The 26,562-nt window shown below is 43.8% G+C and overlaps 1 protein-coding gene across 1 annotated transcript in view; it reads right to left on the bottom strand.

The window, feature by feature from the left end:
* LOC311240748 (kinesin-like protein KIF1C) overlaps positions 1-26,562 on the bottom strand; it is a 103,990-nt gene that overhangs the window by 73,168 nt on the left and 4,260 nt on the right. Inside the window, exons 2-3 of the mRNA XM_084329322.1 lie at positions 8,291-8,416; positions 1,298-1,374 (exon numbers count right to left, since the gene is read on the bottom strand). Of these exons, the coding sequence (XP_084185448.1) occupies positions 1,298-1,374; positions 8,291-8,396 (183 nt within the window). The 5' untranslated portion in view covers positions 8,397-8,416. The remainder of the gene's footprint in view (positions 1-1,297; positions 1,375-8,290; positions 8,417-26,562) is intronic.

Below are 26,562 nucleotides of genomic sequence, written 5' to 3'. Positions count from 1 at the left end.
GTTCATTATCATTATTGCCATATTTAGGGCGGCTACGTGGCGTAGTGGGCAAGGCGCTCGCCACAAATACTGGAGACGCTGGGCTCGCCTGTTCGAGCCCAGCACTCCACATTGCTTTCAGTTTAGCTGGTCGTCCGTACTAATACACATTGGCCGTATTAGGGGGTGGAAAACTGATGGGTGGGGATCGGGCGTTGTGGACAGCGACTCCTACAGGTCAGCGTGAGCCTCCCACGCGTTACTCCTCGCCACTGAGAGATCGAGCTGCGCAGGTGAAAAGATGCGACTGCTGTTACCTCAAGTATCGGAGGGGACTCGTGCTATGTATGACTTAGTCCACATTGCAGCCGGCTTGTGGGAGGCAAGAAACAGCGTTCGTGACAGGGGAGGGTTGAATTGGATGATACGAAATTGGGATGGGAGAAAAAATAGAAAATGGGAGAAAAAGTGGATAAAAAAAATCATTATTGCCATATTTTTAACACCATGTAACATCAGGTTAGTATATGTAATGTGTTATTTTGTTTATGTGTGATGTGTGTCATCTCCTAAACCCTTTTTTCTTTCTCCCCTTCCCAGGTGCCACTCGTCTCATTGATTGGGCTAATTGCACCTGCTGTTTGCATCTGCAGGCAGTCTGAGACGAGTGGTTATTAACCTGGAAGATGACACACATCGAGGCGCCTCACTGCCACGTTCCAGAGTGGAGTGAGGAGGTTGCCCTTCTTGCCTAGCTGTAGCTGTGTGGAGCGATATTGTGTGGCTTTGTGCCATTTACCACTTGGTGTGGATTAATCCTGCCCTTTACCCTGCCCTTTCTCCCCTACCCTTTACCCTTTGTTGTGGGTTTAAATCCCCGCTCCAATAAAATATTATTTACTATTTGGAAAACGCTTGTGTTGTTTCTTACCTGCCCGGGACGGTGCTTAAAGCATCTGCTGGACGGGCTGGTTTCATGTACAGCCCGCTCCAGTCATATTCTATATGGTCATTAGACCTTTGTACATGACAGTTAGCGTAAGCTAACAAGCTAATCCTGATCAGCGGCAGAGCCATAGAGAACAGCAGACAGTGTGGACTGGGGAAAGGGAAATGGGGGGGGGGGGGGCACTCTCCCTTTCTCTGTGTGTGTGTGTGTGTGTGTGTGTGTGTGTGTGTGTGTGTGTGTGTGTGTGTGTGTGTGTGTGTGTGTGTGTGTGTGTGTGTGTGTGTGTGTGCGTGTGCGTGCGTGCGTGCGTGCGTGCGTGCGTGCGTGCGTGCGTGCGTGCGTGCGTGCGTGCGTGTGTGTGTGACTGACCGTAGTGTGTGACCAGTAGGAGTAGTCGAAGGTAAAGTTCCTGGCTCCTTCTTTGGGCTGCTTGGGGTTAGAGATACCTGGAAGAGAGAGGATCAAACATTCTGCTAATTAAAGGAGAATACCACCCACTTTAAGAATCCACATAATTATGTTATCTTCCTGTGTCTCAGGACAGTTCAGTCAGTATGTTATCTTCCTGTGTCTCAGGACAGTTCAGTCAGTATGTTCTCTTCCTGTGTCTCAGGACAGTTCAGTCAGTATGTTATCTTCCTGTGTCTCAGGACAGTTCAGTCAGTATGTTCTTCCTGTGTCCCAGGACAGTTCAGTCAGTATGTTCTCTTCCTGTGTCCCAGGACAGTTCAGTCAGTATGTTCTCTTCCTGTGTCCCAGGACAGTTCAGTCAGTATGTTCTCTTCCTGTGTCCCAGGACAGTTCAGTCAGTATGTTCTCTTCCTGTGTCCCAGGACAGTTCAGTCAGTATGTTCTCTTCCTGTGTCCCAGGACAGTTCAGTCAGGATGTTCTCTTCCTGTGTCCCAGGACAGTTCAGTCAGTATGTTCTCTTCCTGTGTCCCAGGACAGTTCAGTCAGTATGTTCTCTTCCTGTGCCCCAGGACAGTTCAGTCAGTATGTTCTCTTCCTGTGTCCCAGGACAGTTCAGTCAGTATGTTCTCTTCCTGTGCCCCAGGACAGTTCAGTCAGTATGTTCTCTTCCTGTGCCTCAGGACAGTTCAGTCAGTATGTTCTCTTCCTGTGCCCCAGGACAGTTCAGTCAGTATGTTCTCTCCCTGTGCCTCAGGACAGTTCAGTCAGTATGTTCTCTTCCTGTGTCCCAGGACAGTTCAGTCAGTATTTGTGAACATGCCTCATGTGAACATATACATTTATATATGAATCACCTGTACATTCTATATTGCACTTTACTGTTACAGTTGCACTGGTTGGATGCCAAACATATTTTTGTTGTATTGTACTTGTACTGTATAATGATGACAATACATTTGAATCTAATCCAACCCTCAATTGGTCTCAGAGTCTAAATAAAGGTTAAATAAACACAAATAAAATAAATAAATAGACGTGGAGCTTTGTTTTCTCCACAAATGTGCTTTTGTTCCACAGAATGTTTGTGTCTTTCTTCCAATATGGCTACCTGTAACCATTTTAGACAGAAAATGTGCAGTGGTAGAGTAGGAACAACACTGGACAAGCCTGATATTACTGTTCTACTGTGACTTGTTTACAAGATCCAGTAATAAGATACCAAAGTATTATATTTATGTTGATGTATTTCCCATTGGCCTATATTATCAACACATAACAACAGTTGTTTCTTCCAACATGGAGGACAATTGGGCATTCTTAAAATGTTGTAGTTCTATAGTGAAACATGACTTAGTGAGACTACACCCCTTTATAGTATATACTTGTTTGGGCGTGGGACATCAAGAAAGAGAGAGAGTGTGTGTGTATGTGTGTTTTGTATGCACGTGTGTGTGTCCTGTGTGTGTGTATAAATAACGGCGGGTGCAGAGGTCACATGACTTGCACAGCATTCTGGGATTGCCAAGCCTCATGTCACCGCACACATGTGGTACACACACACACACACACACACACACACACACACACACACACACACACGTTTATTTATAGGGTGGGATGCAACACAACCTGTTTTAAAGCAACCACTCTAATCGTCCCTCTAAACACACAAACACACACAAAAACAAACACACACACTGTACATCTACACATATACTGTATATAGAGCCACTTAGACACATTGAGATTATTGTTATTATATTTGTAATAGTCTCTACATTGGCAGAGGAGGTAACCAGTTAGCTTGCCGCTAACGATAGCCACTGGTGTGAGTGAGGAATGCTGGTCATTACAGAAACTCAGAACACACTGGAATATGACAGGAGGTAATGTCGTTATAGAAATACTAACAGGCTAGAATTCAACAGGAAGTGAGGTCATAACAGAAGAAAGAACAGACTAGGGCTCCGTTCCGTTCCACAGTGTACATAAATAGTGCTCCCTACTCGCTGTCCAGGGAATGTAGGTTATAGGCTGGTAATAATAACCTCACAGACAGTACTGATACCCCATGCCGAAGGAAGAACAAAACACAACAATTTTTTTCCTCATCTCTAAGATCTCCCATAATATGAAATGTATTCTTGTATACAAATATTCTAATGCAAAAATTGGTAAATATCAGAAGTGGATTTTGATCATAATAAAATGGATACATTTCTGGATCAAATTAACCTACCTAAACTTTCAGAGGAAGACGCTAATCAGTTAGATGCACCTATTACAATAGAGGAACTTAGGGAGGCTATATCTGAATTACAAAGTGGTAAGGCTCCTGGATGGGATGGTATCCCACAAGAACTGTACCTCTCATGTTGGGATGTAATTGGACCCCTATTACTTGATATGATTTTATACTCAATTAAAGAGGGGAACTTCCCCAGGGACGTCAATATGGCACTCATATCTGTCCTCCTTAAAAAGGACAAAGACCCCAACGAATGCGGTAGCTATAGACCCTTAAGTAGAGCCATATGAAATCCGCGTTCACGGAATCGCGGACGGAATCGCGGAATTAACCAATAAAAATGGAATCAACTGCAAAACGTGGAATATTGCAGAATTTGGCCTAATCTGGACTGAAATTTCGTTTTTGGGTGGAACGTTTGGTGCACACGCGACCGGGGAGGCGGGGACGCTACAGCGTGTTACACACAACACAGCCGCGGTGCTCAAGCGTCTGGCTGCTTCAGTGTTAACGTCAAGAAGCTAAACAATTCCACAATAAGCCCTCAATTCAGAGCAGAACAGTATCCTAATGACTTTTATGCCTCCGGTGATAAGGTGTTTTGCTAATTCTGTCAACGTTCCGTGGACTGGACCCGCAAAAACACTTGCGACACTATTGTGATTAAATAGCTATAACATTAGGACGTTTAGCGTCTAGCTAAATCTAGTGCACCCATCCATTTATTTAATGCAAACGATTGTCATTATACACTGCCCTTTATAAACTAAATACACTTAAATAGCTATGTAACGTTATAGGACTATCTATGGAAATGATAGCTTCTAGAAGTTCTAGCTAAATCTGGTGCACCCATATTTGTTTAATGCAAACGATTGTCATTATACACTGCCCTTTATAATCTAAATAAACTTAAATAGCTATGAAACGTTACAGTACATAGGACTATAGATGGAAATGATAGCTTCTTGCTAAATCTAGTGCACCCATCCATTTGTTTAATGCAAACGATTGCCATTATACACTGTCCTTTATAAACGAAATAAACTAAACTAAAGGTGCCTAAATTATGCATTACTAAATTTCATCACAATATAATAGATATAGCTAGGTTACTGACATTGTCATTGTGATAATGTCAGTAGTAGCTAGCTGTATCTATTGTTTACACTTGAAATATGTATTTTTATTTTGTCACAATATTAATTGAAAAATATTGTGTAAAATTGAACTGTATTTCTGAGTTGCAGCACTTAAAAACATTAAATGGACTGTTATATCTTATTCAATTGTGGACATTTATTCATTCCCACTTATTAGACACTATTTCTGATGGTAAAATGAGCATAAAAGGCAAAATACAGAATTCTGAAATATTAAAACGGAAAAAATGGAATTTGGGAAAAAATAAAATGGAATTTGGAAAATAATAAAACGGATTTCATATGGCTCTACCCTTAAGCCTCCTCGGAACCGATCTCAAGCTGTATGCTAAGGTACTAGCCATCAGACTTCAAAAGCATATGACATCTTTAGTTCATCCTGATCAGACAGGCTTCATAAGAGGCTAAAAAATTGAAAAAATTAGTTAAAAATAAGAGGCTCATAAAATTACACTCCGTCGCATATACATTTATTTGGAACAACAAACCTCCACGAATAAAAAGATCCACAGCACATAGAAATAAAGCCGACGGTGGTTTAGCATTTCCAGACTTCTACTACTATTTTAAAGCGTTCTCTTTAAGACCACTGATCACCTGGTTTAACTCTCAAACAGCTGTATCCTGGAGACCATTAAAGGAGAATATAGTGGCACCACATAGACTACAGGATATAGTATACACAAACTTATCTATTAAGCAATGCAACTTGAAATTTGGCCCTCTTATTACACATGAGATCCGGATATGGCTTGACACACAGAAAAAAGTTTAAAGCCCAACATCCAGGTTAAACCCTACTGATCAATTATGGGTAGTTTACATCATTGGTATATAATTTCATTATTTATTTTTTTCCATTTGACACCGGAAATGCCAATCCGAAAAAGTTAAAAAGGTCCACGCACGAATAACATGCACGCGCGAATCAAAAAAGCTTATCAAACGCCGACGTCACTACAGGTGCATATTAATGAGCCGAATCTAAAAGCTTATCAGACGCTAGCACGGCCGTGACGTCACTTCAGGAAACATATGCCCCTATGTCCGTCCGGGTCATAGTACTAGATCAATGGTGGCCCACTCGGTGCATCACAGTTAGCCTATAGCTCCGCCGTCCCTGCTACAGTCGGGACCACTACACTGACGTTAGCCTATAGCCTGCCGTCCCTGCGGGTGGTTCTCTCCTCTTTGTGTGCCCCCGTCCCCGCGGGTGTCCCGCGGAGGAGCCCGTGGACGCGACAACAGCGGCGGCCGCAGGGCGCCCGAGCCCGCAGCGCTAGTTAGCCCATAGCTATCGTGTACAACTAGCCTTTACGGGCTCGAGCACCCCACGGCCGCCGCCGCCGCGTCCACGGGCCCCCCGGCAGGGCACCCGCGGGGACGGGGTGCACAGAGAGGAGAGAACCATTTTGGGTCGGCCGTTCATGCCGGCCAGCGAGCCGGATGTCGGGATATGTTGTTAGCACAATAGCTGCTAAGCTATGTTAGCTACTAACGTTATAAACACAATATGTGTACAACGACACAATGATTTACATTATTACAAATATGGTAACGTGGTTGTGGCTTTTACAAATAGTGGTTAGCTTTATAGATGGATGGCTATAATCACAGGAGCAATAGTGTTAGGTGAAACAGATACATTTTCATTCGGCTAGTAGTAGCAAGCATATATCTATGGTAGCAAGGCTCTCTGCCTGCAGTGCCTGCCACTAGCTGTGTGTGACTCTCAGCGCCCCCTGGTGAGCCCCCTGGTGCCCTGCACCTGTTGTGACGAGATCGTTTCGATTACACACGCACGTTATGAACCATTGATTAAAATATCCACGTGCGTGGTGATTGTGTTGGGCAGACAAAATGTTTGATAAAAACGCTAAAACTGGGTCAATTTCAATACTTTTTTTTTCCTTCTACATGAAAGTCACCGTTGGCCTAGTCCACATTGTTTATTGAACAAAAATACAACGTGAAGGTTGGCCTTTAAGTTAACTTAAAACAGATGATGTATATATATTAGTATTGCAGATGTTAACAAGGTTTTCCGCTGGGGACATAATTTGCAGTTGAAAAAGGGTAATAAATGGTAATATCACAATATGGTTACTCTAGTATGTTGATGATATGACATAATGGGGCCTCTGGTGATTCCCACCTCTAATGTGATTTCATATTGATGATTTTGATATAAAAGTAAAAATAAACTGATAGATGATTTTGGAATAACTTCTCTCTAAGCCGAGGGCTTCCGGCCGCCATTACTTTAATTGTGTGTGTGAAAGAGGGGGAAGAGGAGGGGGGGGGGGGGGTTGGATGTGAAAGAGATTCTCCCCTAAATGCAGAAATCAGATGACAATAGAGACAGAGAGAGGAGGGAGAACGATAGAGAGAGGAAGAGACAGAGATAGAGGATGGGACAGAGATAGAGACAGGGAGGAGGGAGGAGAGAGGAAGAGATAGAGAGGAGGGAGACAGAGACACAGAGAGGGGGAGGAGAAAGAGAGAGGAAGAGACAGACAGGAAGAGAGGAAGAGAAAGATGGGGAGAGAGAAATGGAGAGAGAGAGAAAGTGGGGAGAGAAAGAGAGACAGAGAGAGGGGGGAGAGGAGACAGAGAGAGAAAGGAGGGAGAGAGAGAAAAACAGAGAGAGGGGAGGGAGAGAGAGGGGAGGAGAGAGAAAGAGACAAGGAGAGGAGGGAGAGGTGGCAGGGAGAGAGGTGGCAGGGTGAGAGGTGGCAGGAGAGAGGTGGCAGGGTGAGAGGTGGCAGGGAGAGAGGTGGCAGGGTGAGAGGTGGCAGGGAGGAGAGGTGGCAGGGTGAGAGGTGGCAGGGAGAGAGGTGGCAGGGTGAGAGGTGGCAGGGAGAGAGGTGGCAGGGTGAGAGGTGGCAGGGAGAGAGGTGGCAGGAGAGAGGTGGCAGGGAGAGAGGTGGCAGGGAGAGAGGTGGCAGGGTGAGAGGTGGCAGGGTGAGAGGTGGCAGGGAGAGAGGTGGCAGGGAGAGAGGTGGCAGGGTGAGGAAGAGACAGAAACTGCAAGTCTCCAGTTTGACGGCAGGGCTGGGATCCTAGACTCTGAACTATTCCTTTAAACAAATCACTCCCCTACAGCAGAAAGCATATGTAACCAAACAAGGAGAGAGAGAGAGAGAGAGAGAGAGAGAGAGAGAGAGAGAGAGAGAGAGAGAGAAAGAGAGAGAGAGAGAGAGAGAGAGAGAGAGAGAGAGAGAGAGAGAGAGAGAGAGAGAGACAGAGAGAGAGAGAGAGACGAGAGAGAGAGAGAGAGAGAGAGAGAGAGAGAGAGAGCAGAGACAGAGAGAGAGAGAGACAGAGAGAGACAGAGAAGAGAGGAGAGAGTAGAGAGGGGGATTAGAGAGAGGGGGGAGAGAAAGAGGAGAGAGAAAGGTGAGTGGGGGAGGAGAGGGGAGAGAGACAGAGAGATGGGAGTGACCAAGAGAGGGGGGGGGGAATTAGGAGAGAGGAGAGTGAGATTTAAGAGGGGGGAAAGAAAGAGAGAGAGAGTGTGTGTGTGTGTGTGTACTTACAGGTAGTTTTCCCCTGCATCTGAATAACACACTTGGCGTCTCGGGTGGTCTCTCTGGAGTTGAATGGTCGGACCCTCACCGCCACCTTAACCGACGCCCCCGCCATCGCTGACTCCGCCCACCAACCTAGGCACAGCCAATGGAAGAGCAGGGTCAGTCACTGTTACTCCATGTTTGGTGTTTTGCTGCAGGTCTCCATTGGTCTAGTACAGGGGTTCCCAAACTTTTCAGGCCGGGGCCCAGAAAATAAGGCGTCAGAGAGCCGCAGCCCAATGCACATCGTCTGGCTTTTTTTTTCTTTTTTTTTTGCCAGGCGACCGATTTTTTAAGCCAAATATCACTTCAATCCTATTAAGTTAGTTCAAGTTAGTTATTCATTTATATGTGCTATTTATGAGAGGGCTAACTTGTTGCAAAATAATAATGATAATAATAATAGCCTCATTAAAATACTATTGTTGCTTCGGTTGTTTTCAGCGTTTTATGTGCATAATCTGTTATTTAGTTTGAAATGTTCGTTGAAATAAGTAGATTTTTCGTTTTTGTTTATTTATTAAGTTAATATAAAACCATATAGTCACATTTTAGAATACAATAGAAAAGAATTTTAGAATACAACTAGAAACACTGTCCTGGCCTGCTTCTAAGTTCAGTGGCCTGACAAAAAAAATAAAAATAAAAAAATAAAGAAATAATAAAAATAAAAAATAATTTATTTTGTATTTTTTTAATCATCTCGCGGCCCATCCGTGGCTGCTCGCGGCCCACCTTTGGGTCGCGACCCCGACTTTGGGAACCACTGGTCTAGTAGATAGAGGGGGGTATCATGCACCCCCCGGAAATATACTTCTAATCAGACTTTCTAGAATGGAAAAAAGGTGAAAAAAAATGATAGGCCACGTTAACAAAGTGTCCCATGTATCATTTATGCAAATTAGGACGCGATTATCAAAAAATCGCAAAAAAAACTTTCATGATTCTCAGCCAATATTGCAGATAACTGAACAAATGAGGTGTCTAGCCCCATGTTTTGAGGGTCAAAGATCACCCTCAAAACATGGGTCTAGACACCTCATGTGAGGATTGGTCCGATTCCGCACGCTTCCAGGTACCAATTACCTTTGCGCACCTGAAGTGAGTTTCAGATCAGCTCGGTGGAGCCCTTATATACTCTTGGGTTCTTAACGTTCGGTGTCGGGTCGTTTTGGCTTACCACTAGCTGCTGCTTGTTTTTTCCTCCTGTGTTGTTTACCGTCTGTTTCTTCAGGACGTCTATGGAAGTCGCCGCTGTTGCTTCTCTCTGCCATCCGTTGGATCTGTGCCTCGTTGACCGCTTTGCGCAAACGCGCCTTGGTGAGTTTTGGAAACGTACTTTTTTTGGATGCTCTGTTTTTTCCTGGACTCGGGACCTTTCTGTTTTTTGTGTGTTTCAGTAAACACTGAAGATGTTCGCTTGTGTTAGTACTGGACTCTGCTAAGTGATACTGGACTGCTCGTTATTCCATACGCTCGTTTTGTTGACATTCTCTCTCTCTCCGTTCCTTCCCGAGTGGATCTCCAAGTAGCTGCAGAGCCGCAGAGTCAGTGGCGCAACGCCACAGTGCCGTCTCTGCTCTGAGCCGAGCCTGCAGAGCCGCAGAGCCAACTCTGCCTAAGGACAATTCTCCCCTTGTGCTTTGTTGTTTTCGCTCATTTCTGTTTTGTAAATAAATACGCCCTGGTTTTTGGCTAACTCTGAACTACCTGTCTGTGCCGTGCTGTTGGGGTTGTTAACAAACCATAACACCTCATTTGTCAGTTATCTGCAATATTGGCTGAGATATATGATTAAGCAGATTTTTTAGCGATTATTTGATAATCGCGTCCTTAATTTGCATATAAATGATACATGGGACTTGTTAACATGGCCTATCATTTTTTTCACCTTTTTTCCATTCTAGAAAGTCTGGTTAGAAGTATATTTCCGGGGGGTGCATGATACCCCCCTCTATCTACTAACTACTAGACTACTATGGTCTTTTTTGGATTACAGAGTGGTTCTTTCAAGACTTCTAGGTGATTAAAGTGGTGCTATAGAGCACAGCGGGGAGAAAAGGGGGTTCCTGAAAACTGTGCATCGTGTGTTCTTCCTGCAGGAACACGAGGTGATGAAGAACACAAAGAGAGTGACCTGGAGGTGTGGAAACAGGCCCTTGTGCTTCAATTTGATTGGTCGATATGATCTCCCTCCAAATCTAACAAGCGTGACAGATAGACAGACAGATTCCTGTGGTCTCTCTCCCTCTCATTTTACAAGCTGAACATTTATTTCCCGCTCTTTATTTTTTACTATTTTTTCCTAGCTTTTTTTTCCCTTCACTTTTCCTCATCTCATGCTCTCTCGCTCTCTCCCTCTCTCATGCTCTGACCCGGGGGCAGAGAAACAGGTGTGTGTCGACATTTGCAGGTGAATCACATTGGCAGGCAGCCATTACACACACACACACACACCCTCTACACTACCCAGCCGCTCCATATACCTCTCCTCTCTCTCATTTTAAACCATTACAATCCAGAGATAATTGACTATATTAAAATATTCTCAGAGCTTCTTTATGGTTTTTATCTTAAATAACAGAACACATTGTCTATGCCACACACACACACACACACACACACGCACACGCACACACAGAAGACAAAGACTGTACTACAGCCATGCAGTCATGGGAAAACCCTTCAGTAAGATAATGTAACGCTGTGTGTGTGTGTGTGTCTGTGTGTGTGTTCAATGCTGTGTCATCCTTCAGTCCTTTCACATTTACACAGAAAGACAAATAGTCAAATGGTGTGTGTGTGTGTCTCTCTCTCCGTTTGTTTCTCTCTCTCTCTCTCTCTCTCCGTTTGTCTCTCTGTTTATCTCTCTCTCTTTCTCTCTGTCTGTCAGTCAGTGAGTTGTATTGATAATATGATGCAACAGGTACATGTTTTGATCCTCAAATAGAACTACTTAAATACATCATTACAATCATTCACACAAAACACTATTCACTACAGTAGTCTCTCTGTTCTTCTCTCTCTCTCTCTCAGAGACATTCTCTCCATTCTTGCAGTGCCTCACCCCTGTAAAACGCTCAAGGCAGCACCCCCTACACACACACACCCGTCTGCCAGCTAGGGTAGGGTCACAGACAGACAGACACCCACAGTACTGTTGTAGATTAAGGCCTTGTCCAGACAAAAACTATTTTGATCTTTTTCGTTTTAGTTTCATTTCATTTAAAAAAAGAAGGTTTCCGTAAAAACGAAAAACGTCTCAAGATAATAAGTGCGTGGCCACAAATTTACAAAATAAATGTCTTTCCTGTTTTAGACGTCGCTCTTTTATTTTGAACCGGAAGTGTTGTCGTTGTTTTCGATAACTTGTGTCGTCCGGTTTTCTGTGCTTTTGAGCTGACGCTAGTTTCCAACGGATAGGAGAGAGACAACACCGCTGCGCAAAGGAGGAGGAAGAGCTGCGGATTTTAATCGGCAGGAGAGAGAGAGAGCTCAAAGCCGTATATAATATAATAGCGCGTGGTACCTCGGAGGCAGCTCAAACTACCTGTGTTGTATTAAATTAATTGATTGATGTTTAACTTGTCCCTGTGTCCAGTCCTTTCGACTAGCAAACGTTGTCTGTATTTAACGTTACCTCAGGATACCACTGTAATTGTAGCAAACGTTGTCTGTATTTAACGTTACCTCAGGATACCACTGTCTATTAATTTAGTTGGTTAGCTATTTAGCTAATGTTGATAGCATAGCATCAACGCTAGCTCACTGGCTACAGCTCAACACCAGCCATGGGAATACCTTAATCGTCAAGGTAAGAGAGAATTGGTCATGATCAACTGAAGGCGCTATGCTATGCAACAGTATGTGCTTGGCTACTACTTGGGTTTTCAGATAAAGTACATTTAGCTGTAAAAGCCCGATCAAGCTCAATATCTTCTGTAACACTGTAAAGGGAGATGTCAATCTGTTGTCGACGGTGGTTGTGATGTGGCTGAGTTTGCACATGCGGGTTAAGGGAGAGGTGGGCTATCGCGTCAACGGTTCAGGAAAAGACTCGTATCGCTTGTAAAGACGGCCAGAATTGCGCACTCTGGAAGCCGGTTTCAGAAAATAGCGTCTTCAGGCTGCCAGGACGCAGTTTCTGTGGATGAAAGGATGCAAGGTGCATACGATCAAATACTTACTGTCCGTAATCTTTGCACTTTTTGCACCATTATATTTAGTATGTATTGTATATGTATTTTTTTTGCTCTATGCTTTTATTTGTGAAGCACTTTGGTACAATCTGTTGTAAATGTGCTATATAAATAAAGTTGATTATGATTACGACCTTAGATTAACATCCAATCTGTTAATCTAAGAACAGAATAACTATGATATTCTGCAGTATAATCTAATCTAAGAACAGAATACCTATATATGCCCAGTACTACCACAGTCAGACACTGTTGACAACTAGGAGCTGCCCCAGTACTACCACAGTCAGACACTGTTGACAACTAGGAGCTGCCCAGTACAACCACAGTCTGACACTGTTGACCACTAGGAGCTGCCCAGTACAACCACAGTCTGACATTGTTGACCAATAGGAGCTGCCCAGACTAAGAACAGAATAACTATGATATTCTGCAGTATAATCTAATCTAAGAACAGAATACCTATATATGCCCAGTACTACCACAGTCAGACACTGTTGACAACTAGGAGCTGCCCAGTACTACCACAGTCAGACACTGTTGACAACTAGGAGCTGCCCAGTACAACCACAGTCTGACACTGTTGACCACTAGGAGCTGCCCAGTACAACCACAGTCTGACATTGTTGACCAATAGGAGCTGCCCAGTACAACCACAGTCTGACACTGTTGACCACTAGGAGCTGCCCAGTACAACAGTCGGACACTGTTGACCACTAGGAGCTGCCCATTACAACCACAGTCTGACACCGTTGACCACTAGGAGCTGCCCAGTACAACCACAGTCTGACACCGTTGACCACTAGGAGCTGCCCAGTACAACCACAGTCTGACACTATCAGTGTTTCCCCTACCATTGCTTTGGCGGGACCCCCCGCCCCCCCCTGAAAAAATTATAATAAAAAAAAGTATACAAAAAAGAGATATATATATGTTTATTTTGCATTATTTAACTATTTAATTATTATTTAGTTATTGCACTGCACTGGCAGTTGAACTGCATTGAACTGAACTGAATTGAAAAAAAGAAACCTCATAACTGAACTGGCACTGAACATTGAACTACACTGGCACTGTTTGCAGATGTACTGTTATTAAAGTTAGTTAAAAACATAATTTTGTATTGTTTTTTTTTGTTAAATCCAAAGGAAAAAATATAAAATCAGAGAAATCCGAAAACAGGAAAATTAAAAACTGAGAAATCCGAAAACAGGAAAAGATTAAACGGAATTTATAGGGCCCTAGTTAAGGTGAGTTAATAAATTCACTCTGAAAATCGTATCCGCTCTGCGTCCAGTGTGCACTCTGAGCCCTCAGAATTTAAGAACAACTTGAGTGCGCTCGCTCTGACACTGGTTGTAAATAGTTATGAGTGTTGTATGTGCCTCCCTGTATTGTAAATAGTTCATATGTGTGTTGTCACTACTGTATGTATAATTGTAAATAAGTTAATTTATGTGTTGCAATAAACCTAATTTATGTTAGGTTTATCGTTTCATTTCAGCTCAGTGTAGAGAAATGCACCGATACTAACAACCGCCTTACTATGACGACACTGTTGACACCAGGTATCCGTGACACACGCGCCCTGCGACAACACTAGTAGTTTTGGGGGGCCTACCACCCCCCCTGAAAGAAATCCTAGGAGAAACACTGGCTGTTGACCACTAGGAGCTGCCCAGTACAGCCACAGTCTGACACTCTTGACCACTAGGAGCGGCCCAGTACAACCACAGTCTGACACTGCTGACCACTAGGAGCTGCCCAGTACAACCACAGTCTGACACTCTTGACCACTAGGAGCGGCCCAGTACAACCACAGTCTGACACTGCTGACCACTAGGAGCTGCCCAGTACAACCACAGTCTGACACGGTTGACCACTAGGAGCTGCCCAGTACAACCAGTCTGACACTGTTGACCACTAGGAGCTGCCCAGTACAACCACAGTCTGACACGGTTGACCACTAGGAGCTGCCGAGTACAACCACAGTCTGACACTGTTGACCACTAGGAGCTGCCCAGTACAACCACAGTCTGACACTGTTGACCACTAGGAGCTGCCCAGTACAACCACAGTCTGACACTGTTGACCACTAGGAGCTGCCCAGTACAACCACAGTCTGACACTGTTGACCACTAGGAGCTGCCCAGTACAACCACAGTCTGACACGGTTGACCACTAGGAGCTGCCCAGTACAACCACAGTCTGACACTGCTGACCACTAAGAGCTACCCAGTACAACAGTCGGACACCGTTGACCACTAGAAGCTGCCCAGTACAACCACAGTCTGACACCATTCACCACTAGGACCTGCCCAGTACAACCACAGTCTGACACCGTTGACCACTAGGAGCTGCCCAGTACAACCACAGTCTGACACCGTTTACCACTAGGAGCTGCCCAGTACAACCACAGTCTGACACCGTTGACCACTAGGAGCTGCCCATTACAACCACAGTCTGACACGGTTGACCACTAGGAGCTGCCCAGTACAACCACAGTCTGACACTGTTGACCACTAGGAGCTGCCCAGTACAACCACAGTCTGACACTGTTGACCACTAGGAGCTGCCCAGTACAACCACAGTCTGACACTGTTGACCACTAGGAGCTGCCCATTACAACCACAGTCTGACACTGTTGACCACTAGGAGCTGCCCAGTACAGCCACAGTCTGACACTGTTGACCACTAGAAGCATGCCCAGTACAACCACAGTCTGACACTGTTGACCACTAGGAGCTGCCCAGTACAACCACAGTCTGACACTGTTGACCACTAGGAGCTGCCGTGAAATAAGCGACCAACAGTGTTCCGTACAGTACAATAACAGTTTATGCGCCGTGGAACTGTACTGTATATAAAATGTTTACAATCAATCCAAGATGTTTGTATTACTCACTGTTAATTTATGTGAACGTTTTTGGATGAAGAGCAAACAGCATTTCATATATCTCATCCTCAGTCAGACAGAGGAGCAAACTGGCCAGCATATCATCTAGACTTGATTTTTTTTTTTTAATCTCCTGTTTCAAAGCATTATTGAGCAAAAACTGACCTATTTAACAAATTATGACCACCTCCCGCTAAGGTTGTCCCCGAACCCTGTTTTTAGGGTTCGAACGTTCGCCAGGGTTTATCGAACGAACGTTCGTGTTTTTTTTTCTTTTTTTTTTATAATAGCATTTTTTTTTATTGTATTATTATAGATCCTACGGAGGGCGGCATTGCATAGTCTATTGGTGAAAAACATGTTGTTTACAGTGGTGGCTGTTCATGTAAACATGTAATTAAACAAAGCACTCAGAAGAAAATAAACAAGCTACTGCATCAAAGTTACTACTTATGATAAACAATAGCCCTTGCACACCGCAGTCACGTAAGGGGCTGCTAGATAAACAAAGGCATTCGTTTTGTGGCATTAACGTTATATAGTTAGTGTTACACGTTCAATAACATCAGCATATTATTTACCCGAACATAGCAAGTAGCAAGCATTACTCGTCCTTCCGTTGCTCATAGAGCCCTGAGTTGTACCCATTCTGCAGTCTGTTAATAATGTTTTCAATCAGACACATGCATAGAAAGGCTTTGTTTTATTATAACATTCGTTGCAGTAAAATCATTATGCCTCGTTTGGTCATCCTCATCTACGTTCTCGGCGGGGAGCTAACGTATTAGCTACGGTAAGTCTGTTGTGCTTCTCGCAAGCAGATCAATGGTGGCATTGCCGGAAGTAAAAAACTAATAAACGCTTGCCGATTGGTGCAGAGGCGGGTGCAAGCGGTGTGACGTAATTGGCAGAATCGCCTGTCAATCAAAATTGTTCTATTGCATTGGTTGAGACAATAGTATCCAGATGCAGCCCGGCAGACCATACTGGTTGAGTCGAGCGCCGCGGGGACGCGCCTCTTCACATCGCCTCAACCCCGCGCGCCTCCTTTTTTTTTATTTTTTTCACCGAACGTTCAAACCCATTAATTAAAGTCTGAATGTCAGCGTAACGAACGAACGTTCGAACGTTCGGGCTCAGCCTTACCTCCCGCACAGTTTGTCTCGCTCAAATCTTGACGAGACAAATTACTTGTGTGTCTCGTCCTTGTTGGTCAGGAATTCTATCCACATACATTCTCATTTAACTATCAGCGGGGAAAAGGCCAACTGTACGCAGCATTGTTGTGTATGGACCATGGTTAGTCTACGTTAAACCTTTCATTACAACACTACCAAAAGGGTTAACCCTTTCACTGCGACAATACAGGTTAACCCCTTCACTGCCATAGAACAAAGGGTTAACCCTTTCACTACCACACTACAGAAGGTTAACCCTTTCACTACCACACTACAGACTGTTAACCCTTTCACTACCACACTACAGACGGTTAACCATCTGTAGTGTGGTAGTGAAAGGGTTAACCATCTGTAGTGTGGTAGTGAAAGGGTTAACCTTCTGTGGTGTGGTAGTGAAAGGGTTAACCTTCTGTGGTGTGGTAGTGAAAGGGTTAATCATCACGCTCACTATGCTCACTATGTGAACACCTGCTGTATTCTCACATGGACTCAGTTTGTCGTGACACGGACAACATGGCTGGGAGGGTCATCTTTGTGCTGAATAATTTCAGCGTTTGCGTTCGCACATGCAGCCCTTCAGATTAATGTGGGGGTTAAGTGCCTTGCTCAAAGGTAACTCGGCAGTAGTTGCTGTGGAAGGAGAGCATTCCTCATCCCCAGATTTTCCCCAAACGGGTTTTAAACCGACAACTTTCTGATCACACGCGTGCGTCTCTAAGCAGCAGGCCAACACCAGTGATGTCATCACTTCAGTCACTTCAGTAGTTAGGAAACCGTTTCACATAATCCAGAAACCACAGAATTAAGAATGTGTGTGTGTGTGTGTGTGTGTTTATTGTACAAATACGTCTAAGCCTTCGAGGAATACATCTGGTTCACACACATGCACACACACACCACGGGCGCATGCACACACACACCACGTGCGCTGAGAGCACCAACAGTGTGCGTCAGTCTGGAGTTAGTCTGTCATTTAGACTCAACACCCTGTAATAACACAAACACACACAACATTCCATCACACGCACATATAGGGGACATTCCATTTCCCTCTCTCTCACACACATACGACATGTCCAGACAGAGATCACTGAAAATAAAAGAGAGAGAGGGTGAGTGTGTGTGTGTACTTTTTGACGTGGCCAACACATACCATGGGTGTATGGTGAATATGTTTTTTTAATAATGTAAGAAGTAAGGTCTTGTGTCACAGTGTGTTTGTTCCTTTTAACACATTAACTGACACGCAGTTTGCCCCTCTCAAACCACTCTCTGCCACCACTCTAAGCCTATGGATATGTTCACCTTCTTTGCAGGGCTATAACTTTTTAAATTGTATTGCTAAATTGACATTACTATGGCCCATTCAACATCGATTATCTATCGTTCAGGATGTAGGAACGTTATACTTTTTCATTCATAGATTCATACGGAAATACCGTCTAGAATATAAATATGTTTTTATCGTTTTCTGCAGTAATTCCTAGAACGTGAGTTATAGGCATAAACGCATATATAGATTATCAACTGCTGTTTGTTGGCGATACACGCTATATTAAAAATGTCAACTGTACATGATCCTAAACGTTATGACTCATCATGCGCGGATGAACGGGGGTGGGGGGGGGGGGTCGTTTATAATTCCGTGATCGTCAGTAAATGCTTTATGTAGTATGGGTGATATATTGAGCAGAGCAGTTTGCATTAATAATAATAAATAGGGATGCTCGATATTGGCTTTTTTACCGATACCGATATTGTCCAACTCTTAATTTCCGATACCGATATCAACCGATACCGATATATGCAGGGTTTCCCCCCCAAAAAACGGAATAATTTCAGGTAATTAACATTACATATCTCTTGTTGTGTAATTAACACAACACTATGCATACTTTGACAATAAATAAAATAATAATTAGTTCTTACTTGCTTGCCTGGGTAAATAAATGGAAAAAAAATATATATATATGTTTATTTTTTTTAAACCGATACAGATATTTTCCGATATCACATTTTTATGCCAATATCGGCCGATAATATCGGACATCCCTAATAATAAACAATCACGCTGAAAGTAACGTTACTGTCCTCTTACCGTTCGCCGATGAGACTGGAGGAAAAAGATCCCACTTATTTGACGGCGATCGACTAGATCCATTTCCGGTTTGTATGGCCGGTTTGTATGGCCAAATCATATCGATTATTGAGTTATGGCAGCGATCCATATACACAGATGTGTGTCTAGAGTCCCGCAACAATATGTGCCTGCCGGACGCATTTCCCAGATGCACGGAGATCACCAGAGATCCATTTCCGGTTGTAACTCGCCCGATCATCCACCAGGCGGCGGTATTGAAGCGTTGCATGGTTGTGCCGAGTCCCACTGTCTCAGCCGAGGCTGGGTGAGGGAATTATGAATAAGCACATCTAGTTAGTAGGGCTGTCTTAAATACTTCGAAGCTTCGTTCGATGGGCATGGGATTCGAATATGAAAATAAAATTTGAATATTAAAAAAGAAAATAATTACAAAAAATCTCTATATATTTTTTTTTGCACAATCAACTCTGCCTCTCTTTGTTAACTACAACAAGCAATGCCGTTTGTTATTTAAGATGAGGTCGGATTTGGCACTGACAGATTTGTGTTCATTGTGCTGCTTTTATAAAGCCTCAAATGACGGCTTACAATATTTCATGAAAGCAAAGTGTTTTGTTTGTCTAAGATTTAAAAAGGTTTAAACTTTACAGCACTGACGACGTTGAACAAAGTGCTGTACAAGTCCGACAAAAAAATGTATAATAAATAAAATAAAAATTAAGAATTTTTCTTTTTTTTTTATCTCGAAGCTTCGAATTAAAATCGAATCTCGGCCCCGAAGCTTCGAATTCCAAAAAAAAATCGAAGGTCAGCCCTACTAGTTAGAATATTGATGATACGTTGCACCAAAACAGACCAAAGATAAAAACGTCATCACTTGGGCGGCTGATTGGCGCAGTGGGCAAGGCGTTCGCCTCTAACGCAGGAGACGCTGGGTCCGAGCCCAGATCTCGGCGTTGCTACCGGCTGGCCGGTCGTTCATACTAACACAATTGGCAAAGTGTTAGAGGGTGGGAAAGCCGGTGGGTGGGGATTTGACATTGTGGACAGCAACTCCTACAGGTCGGTTTGGTGACGCCGGTGCGACGGAAGCAGGAAGTAACGGGGGCAGCGTGAGCCTCCCACGCGTTACTCCTCGCCACTGAGAGTTCCAGCTGCTGCGGTGAAAAGATGCGACAGGCTGCCTCCTCGTGTACCGGAGGGGACACGTGATGCAAGGCTTCTGTCCTCAATACAACCGACCTGTGGGAGGCATAGTCTAGCAACGTTCAAGACAGGGGAGGGAAGAATTGGATAATACGAAAATGGGGGGGGGGGGGACGGGACGTCATCACTTTTTCTTTTTTTTTTTAAACTTCATTTTTTTTTTTTGCGTTTATCGCTTTTTCTGGTCAAGCATGACCGACAGAAACAGGTTGAATGGGATATAGATCAGGGGAAGACACTGAGAAAATACGGCGAGTCCGGGAGTCGAACTCGTGTACCCCAGATCCGTGACGCGCACGGTTGTCCCTGACGCCGAAATAGCGCCGAGATACGCGGTGAGCTACTGGAGCTCCCCTAAACGTCATCACTTTCAGGGACCAAAAAGTATGTCATAGAGGCCTCAATCTGGCCCATGCACCCTATGTTGGATACGCTTACTCCAGAATTTCAAACCCCCACCTGTCTGTCTGTCTGTCTGTCTGTCTGTCTGTCTGTCTGTCTGTCTGTCTGTCTGTCTGTCTGTCTGTCTGTCTGCCTGCCTCTCCTCTCCTCCTCCTCATATCTTCTTTCTTATCTCCTCTCTTCTCCCCTCATCTCTCCTCTCCCCTCCTCCTCTATTCTCCTCCGTCTCCTCTCCCATCCTCCCCTCCTCCTCCGTCTCCTCTCCCCTCCTCCTATCCTCCTCCGTCTCCTCTCCCATCCTCCTCTCTTCATTTCTTTTTCACACAGTAGTCATCTCCATTCCTATCAGCAGAGCAAACACACACAGCAAACAGTGTGTGTGTGTGTGTGTGTGTGTGTGTTTGCTCCGCCAACTCAGCTCAAAGTCACGCCACTGCGGAACAAGACAGACAGAAACACATGTTATGTCACTATGTACAGTCACACACACACAGCCACCAATCTTCACCATATTGCACCGTCTTATGAACGTGTGTGAGAGAGAGAGAGAGAGAGAGAGAGAGAGAGAGAGAGAGAGAGAGAGAGAGAGAGAGAGAGAGAGAGAGACAGAGAGAGACAGAGAGAGACAGAGAGAGAGAGAGTGTGTCCGTGTGTGTGTGTTCTAGGTGAGCAGGCAGGCAGTCTGCATTCCAGAGATAGCAGAACCATTTACATCAGAAGAGAGGCATTCGCACGCACACGCACAATAAGCCACGTCTTGGAAAGACTATTGTGTGTGTGCGTGTGTGTGTGTGTTTGTACCTTGTTTATGTGAAAAGTCTGGAATATTTCAGGATTCCACACTCACAAAATCAGGACAATCTACCAAATGAGGCCTTTTCTGTTGTCCATTTTGTTTGGCGAGCTATTGTTGTAGTGTGATGGTTATGGTTAGGGGTAAGGTTAGTTAGTCGATGTAATGTCACCATATTTCACATGAACCAGATATAGAGTAGACAGGTAGGGAAATGCCTTAATGTTCATTCAACATGTTTAGTCCTATCCCTTGTCTGTCTGTGTGTGTGTGTGTGTGCGTGTGTGCGTGTGTGTGTGTGTGTGTGTGTGTAGGTGTGTGTAGGTGTGTGTGCGTGCATGTGTGCGTGGAGACTAGTTAAACAGGTTAAACTTGTTTTAAAGGTACTGTTTATCTGACCAGTCAGCTGTTTAAATAACCACAGACAGGAAGCCTGGGGATAAAGACAGACAGAGAGAGAGAGATAGACAGAGATAGAGAGAGAGAGAGAGAGAGAGAGAGAGAGAGAGAGAGAGAGAGAGAGAGAGAGAGAGACAGAGAGAGAGAGATAGAGAGATAGACAGAGAGAGAGAGAGACAGACTCAGAGAGTGATACAGAGAGATAGACAGAGAGAGACAAACAGAGAGAGACAGAGAGTTGGTGCCTCTCTGTTGGTATGTGATAATGAATGGTTTAGACTGCACCAGCTGTCTCTCACACACACACACACACACACACACACACACACACACACACACACACACACACACACACACACACACACACACACACACACACACACACACACACACACACACACACACACACACACACACACACACACACACACACACACACACACACACACACACACACACACACACACACACACACACACACACACACACACACACACACACACACACACACACACACACACACACACACACACACACACACACACACACACACACACACACACACACACACACACACACACACACACACACACACACACACACACAGGCTGAGAGACATACAGTGATGGTGGTCAGATGTCATGGTGTTCTACCAGGAGCTTCAGCCTGTGGTCTTGAGATGGTCAGCTCTGTGTGGGTCAAGTACAGATTGAACTGGTCTTTTAGCAGTAAAAACAGTATGTGTGTTTTTTTTTTTCTCTCTCTCTCTCTCTCTCTCTCTCTCTCTCTCTCTCTAAACGGATGGATCTCTCTCTCTCTCTCTCTCTCTCTCTCTCTCTCTCTAAACGGATGGATCTCTCTCTCTCTCTCTCTCTCTCTCTCTCTCTCTCTGACTCATCACATCAACGTCATATCGTATCATGAATGACTCAAGTCATCTTCAGTAAGTGTCTTAATACATCAATTTAAATGGGAACAATAATTAAAATATGTTAGATTAGACTGCATTTATATATTGCTTTTATCCAAAGCACTTTACAAGTCATGCCTCACATTCACCACACGGCGAAGACGACGACCACGCAAGGTGCCAACCTGCTCATCGGGAGCAGTTAAGTGCCTTGCTCAAGGACACTTCCACACGCTGCCGGGAGGAGCCGGAATCGAACTGGTAACCTTCCAATTACCAGACGTCCTCTCTACCTCCTGAGCCACTGTCTAACCCTAACCTTCAGATTAGGGCTGGGCGATATGACCAAAAACGTTATCGCGATAAAATTATAAAATTATTTTCATATAATTCGATATCGATAATTATCGTCGATATAATGTCCGTCAAGTTTAATTAACTTCTTATGCTGCTGCGAATGTCTCAAGTCGAGTTGATGTCGTCATCAGTCTGCGCACGTTAGCCGACAAGCGGAGTATCTCATGACAATAAATATGACACTAAAATACTCTCTTCCGCCACAATATATTGAAACGACGTCCACTGTATATCCCACACTACCATAAACGTGGCCTCAGAATTCAAAACACACACATACTCGGCACGTAAATATATAAAACAGTGCCGTGCAAGCTAGTTATCCTAGCCAGCCTGTTGGTTCTAAGCGGAGTATTCCATGACAATGTGCTAAATATGACACTAAAATACTCTCTTCCGCCACAATATATTGAAACGGCGTCCACTGTATATCCCACACTACCATAAACGTGGCCTCAGAATTCAAAACACACACATACTCGGCACGTAAATATATAAAACAATGCCGTGCAAGCTAATTAGCCTAGCAAGCCTTGTTTTGAGTGAGTCCTACCTCCTTCCGGGTCTCGGCCATCTCCTTCACTGATTGGTTGTTAGCTGTTGTGCGTAAGTACGTCATCACGTAACGCTGGTTGTTGTTAGTGAGTGTGTTGAGCCGAGGCTGAACGGAGCCAAGCTTGGAAAATCGATATATCGAAACTTTGCGACCACGTTTCATGTTTATTTCGAGGAAATAATTTATCGCGATAGTTATCGTTATCGTTTTATCGCCCAGCCCTACTTCAGATTACCAGACGACCTCTCTACCTCCTGAGCCACTGTCTAACCCTAACCTTCAGATTACCAGACAACCTCTCTACCTCCTGAGACACTGTCTAACCCTAACCCTCAGATTACCAGACGACCTCTCTACCTCCTGAGCCACCGTCTAACCCTAACCCTCAGATTACTAACGCCTGTCCCGCCTCCCTGTCTCGTAGTGATGACCGGAGTGTTGGACGTCCCGTGATGATGACCGCGGGAGGATGCGACTAGGGCTGGGCGATATAACGATAACGATAAATATCGCGATATATTTTAATAATCGATTTCGGGAAAAGAATATCGATTTTTTATTTTTTGTGACCTGCAACAGGGCAGTTTTAAACCCAGAGACAGTGGACAGACTTGTCTTTCTTGCCTGCAACTTAAATTAATGGCTTTGCTTGTCCAAATGACAATACTGACCAAATTGAGATTTCTTTTTCTCTTGTCCATTTATTTTGTTTGCTTTCTAATTTAAAATACAGTTTGAAACCGTCTCTACACAGTAGGCTATGTGTGCTACTGCTAGCAGAGCTAGACTCCAGTCACGGTGCACATGTGCGGTGGTTTGTCCACCAAATAAGCGCCACAAGATAGAAAAGAAACTAGCAGAGCCAGAACTGTTCAACAGTGTGAGGGGATGTAACACTAAAGATGGCGCCAACGACAAAGAATTGCTGCAAAATAAACATACATCTGTTGTCTAAAAAAAAATAAAAAAAAATAAATGTTTTATTTTTATTTTTTTTACTTATAACAATTTCGATAATTATCTATATCGAGTTATATGATAACATTATCATATCGTTATCGCGATATGATTTTTTTGCCATATCGCCCAGCCCTAGATGCGACCCTCTCTGCGCCGCCCCCTTGCCTCAAATAGATCCGCCATCAGCTCTATTTTTTATCTTTCAAAATGTTCAGTTGCTATTGCATGCACTTATCTGTGTTTCATTACACATATGAGTGCATTCTTACCAACTGTTTCGCCTGTTTTATTGCAACACTACTATCACCGACATCTAAGAAGGGAGATCCCCCCCTTGAACGGCCCTTCTAAGGTTTCTCTCCTCCACATTGCCTGGGGTGCAGTGAGTTTTTCCTTATCTTCACGTGGGGTATGTCTGCGAGTTGTTGCATTTATTTTACATTTTTTGGACTTTATGGTGTTTTTGTTTTGTTCTTGATTTATTGTGATGTTTCTTCTTGACTTGTTTAAAGAAAACGTGTCTGGCCCATGGGGATATTATTAACGTGTGTTGTCGGGCCTTACAAATACATTTTATTTTATTTGACCTCTCTACCTCCTGAGCCACTGTCTAACCCTAACCCTCAGATTACCAGACAACCTCTCTACCTCCTGAGCCACTGTATAACAATAACCCTCAGATTACCAGACAACCTCCAGTTCAGTTCTTCACCACTAGTTGATGAAATTGGTGCCATGGAGCACAGTAGGAGAAAAGTGTTCCCCCATAGATTGTGCATCACGAGGATGCACGAGGGCGCCACGAGCACAAAAAGAGTGCACTGGAGGTGTGTAAAGATGACCTTGTGCTTCAAATTCATTGGTCGATATGATCTTCCTCAAAATCTAACAAGCCAACTGCCCACCAATCAAAAGGAGGAGGTCGGACTCATTACAACTTCGCCAAAAAAAAACTAAAGTGAAACACGGATGGACTGGACTTTGCAAAAGTTATACAAGGTAGAAAGGTTATTCAGCTTGTAGACCAGTGGTTCCCAAACTGTGGTGCGCGAGCGCCCTCTAGGTGGTGCGTGACATGAAAAGGCTAATGGTGGTAAAAAAATTAAAATAAAATAAAAAATTTACAATAAAATTTCATACAAATCTTAGTCAAACCTTTAGTATTATGGATATTAAACATGCTGGCAGAGTACATGCATCCATGTTTAATTAAATAAAGAAATTCCCTATCCATAGTCGCCGTGGGAAGAGATAAAATAAAATAAATTATCTGTGCACGGAGACCAGCAACAATTTTTTCTAACAGAAACCCATTGGGGGGTGCGTCAGCTAGGTCGGGAGGTGACAGGGGGTGCACAGCCAAAAAAGTTTGGGAACCGCTGTTGTAGACCAGGGGTTCCCAAACTTTTCAGGCCGGGGCCCAGAAAATAAGGCGTCAGAGAGCCGCGGCCCAATGCACATCGTCTGGCTTTTTTTTTTTTTTTTTGTTTGCCAGGCGCCCGATTTTTTAAGCCAAATATCACTTCAATCCTATTAAGTTAGTTCAAGTTAGTTATTCATTTATATGTGCTATTTATGAGAGGGCTAACTTGTATAATGATAATAATAATAGCCTCATTAAAATACTATTGTTGCTTCGGTTGTTTTCAGCGTTTTATGTGCATAATCTGTTATTTAGTTAGAAATGTTCGTTGAAATAAGTAGATTTTTCGTTTTTGTTTATTTATTAAGTTAATATAAAACCATATAGTCACATTTTAGAATACAATAGAATAGAATTTTAGAATACAACTAGAAACACTGTCCTGGCCTGCTTCTAAGTTCAGTGGCCTGACAAAAAAAATTAAATAAAAAAATAAATTTTTTTTTTTTTTTTTATCATCTCGCGGCCCATCCGTGGCTGCTCGCGGCCCACCTTTGGGTCGCGACCCCGACTTTGGGAACCACTGTTGTAGACGATAGAACAACAACAGAAACATTTCTATTTGGGTCTAAATGTGAATATAGACCAGAGTGAGCTGTTGGATAGCTTTAACATGTGTGCACTGAGTCAGCTGTGATTATGTGGAACATATCAGATCTGCAGAATCCATATAGAGCCTGTCAGCATTCCCTTGTCTCCCACTATCTCCCTTCTCTCCCCCTTTAATCTCCTGTGCGTCTCCAAAAGGTTTTCAATTGTATAGTGTCACAAATTAAAATCAGGATTTGTGTTGCCAGATTAGATAGAGAGACCGTCTAATCTCCTCCATAAACCACACTTAATTTATCATACACAACCT

This window comes from Notolepis coatsorum (assembly GCF_963971535.1).
Source record: "Notolepis coatsorum genome assembly, chromosome: 1".
Lineage (NCBI taxonomy): Eukaryota > Metazoa > Chordata > Actinopteri > Aulopiformes > Paralepididae > Notolepis > Notolepis coatsorum.
The sequence above is the reverse complement of the archived record's forward strand: the minus strand, read 5'-3'. Positions and strand labels throughout refer to the sequence as shown.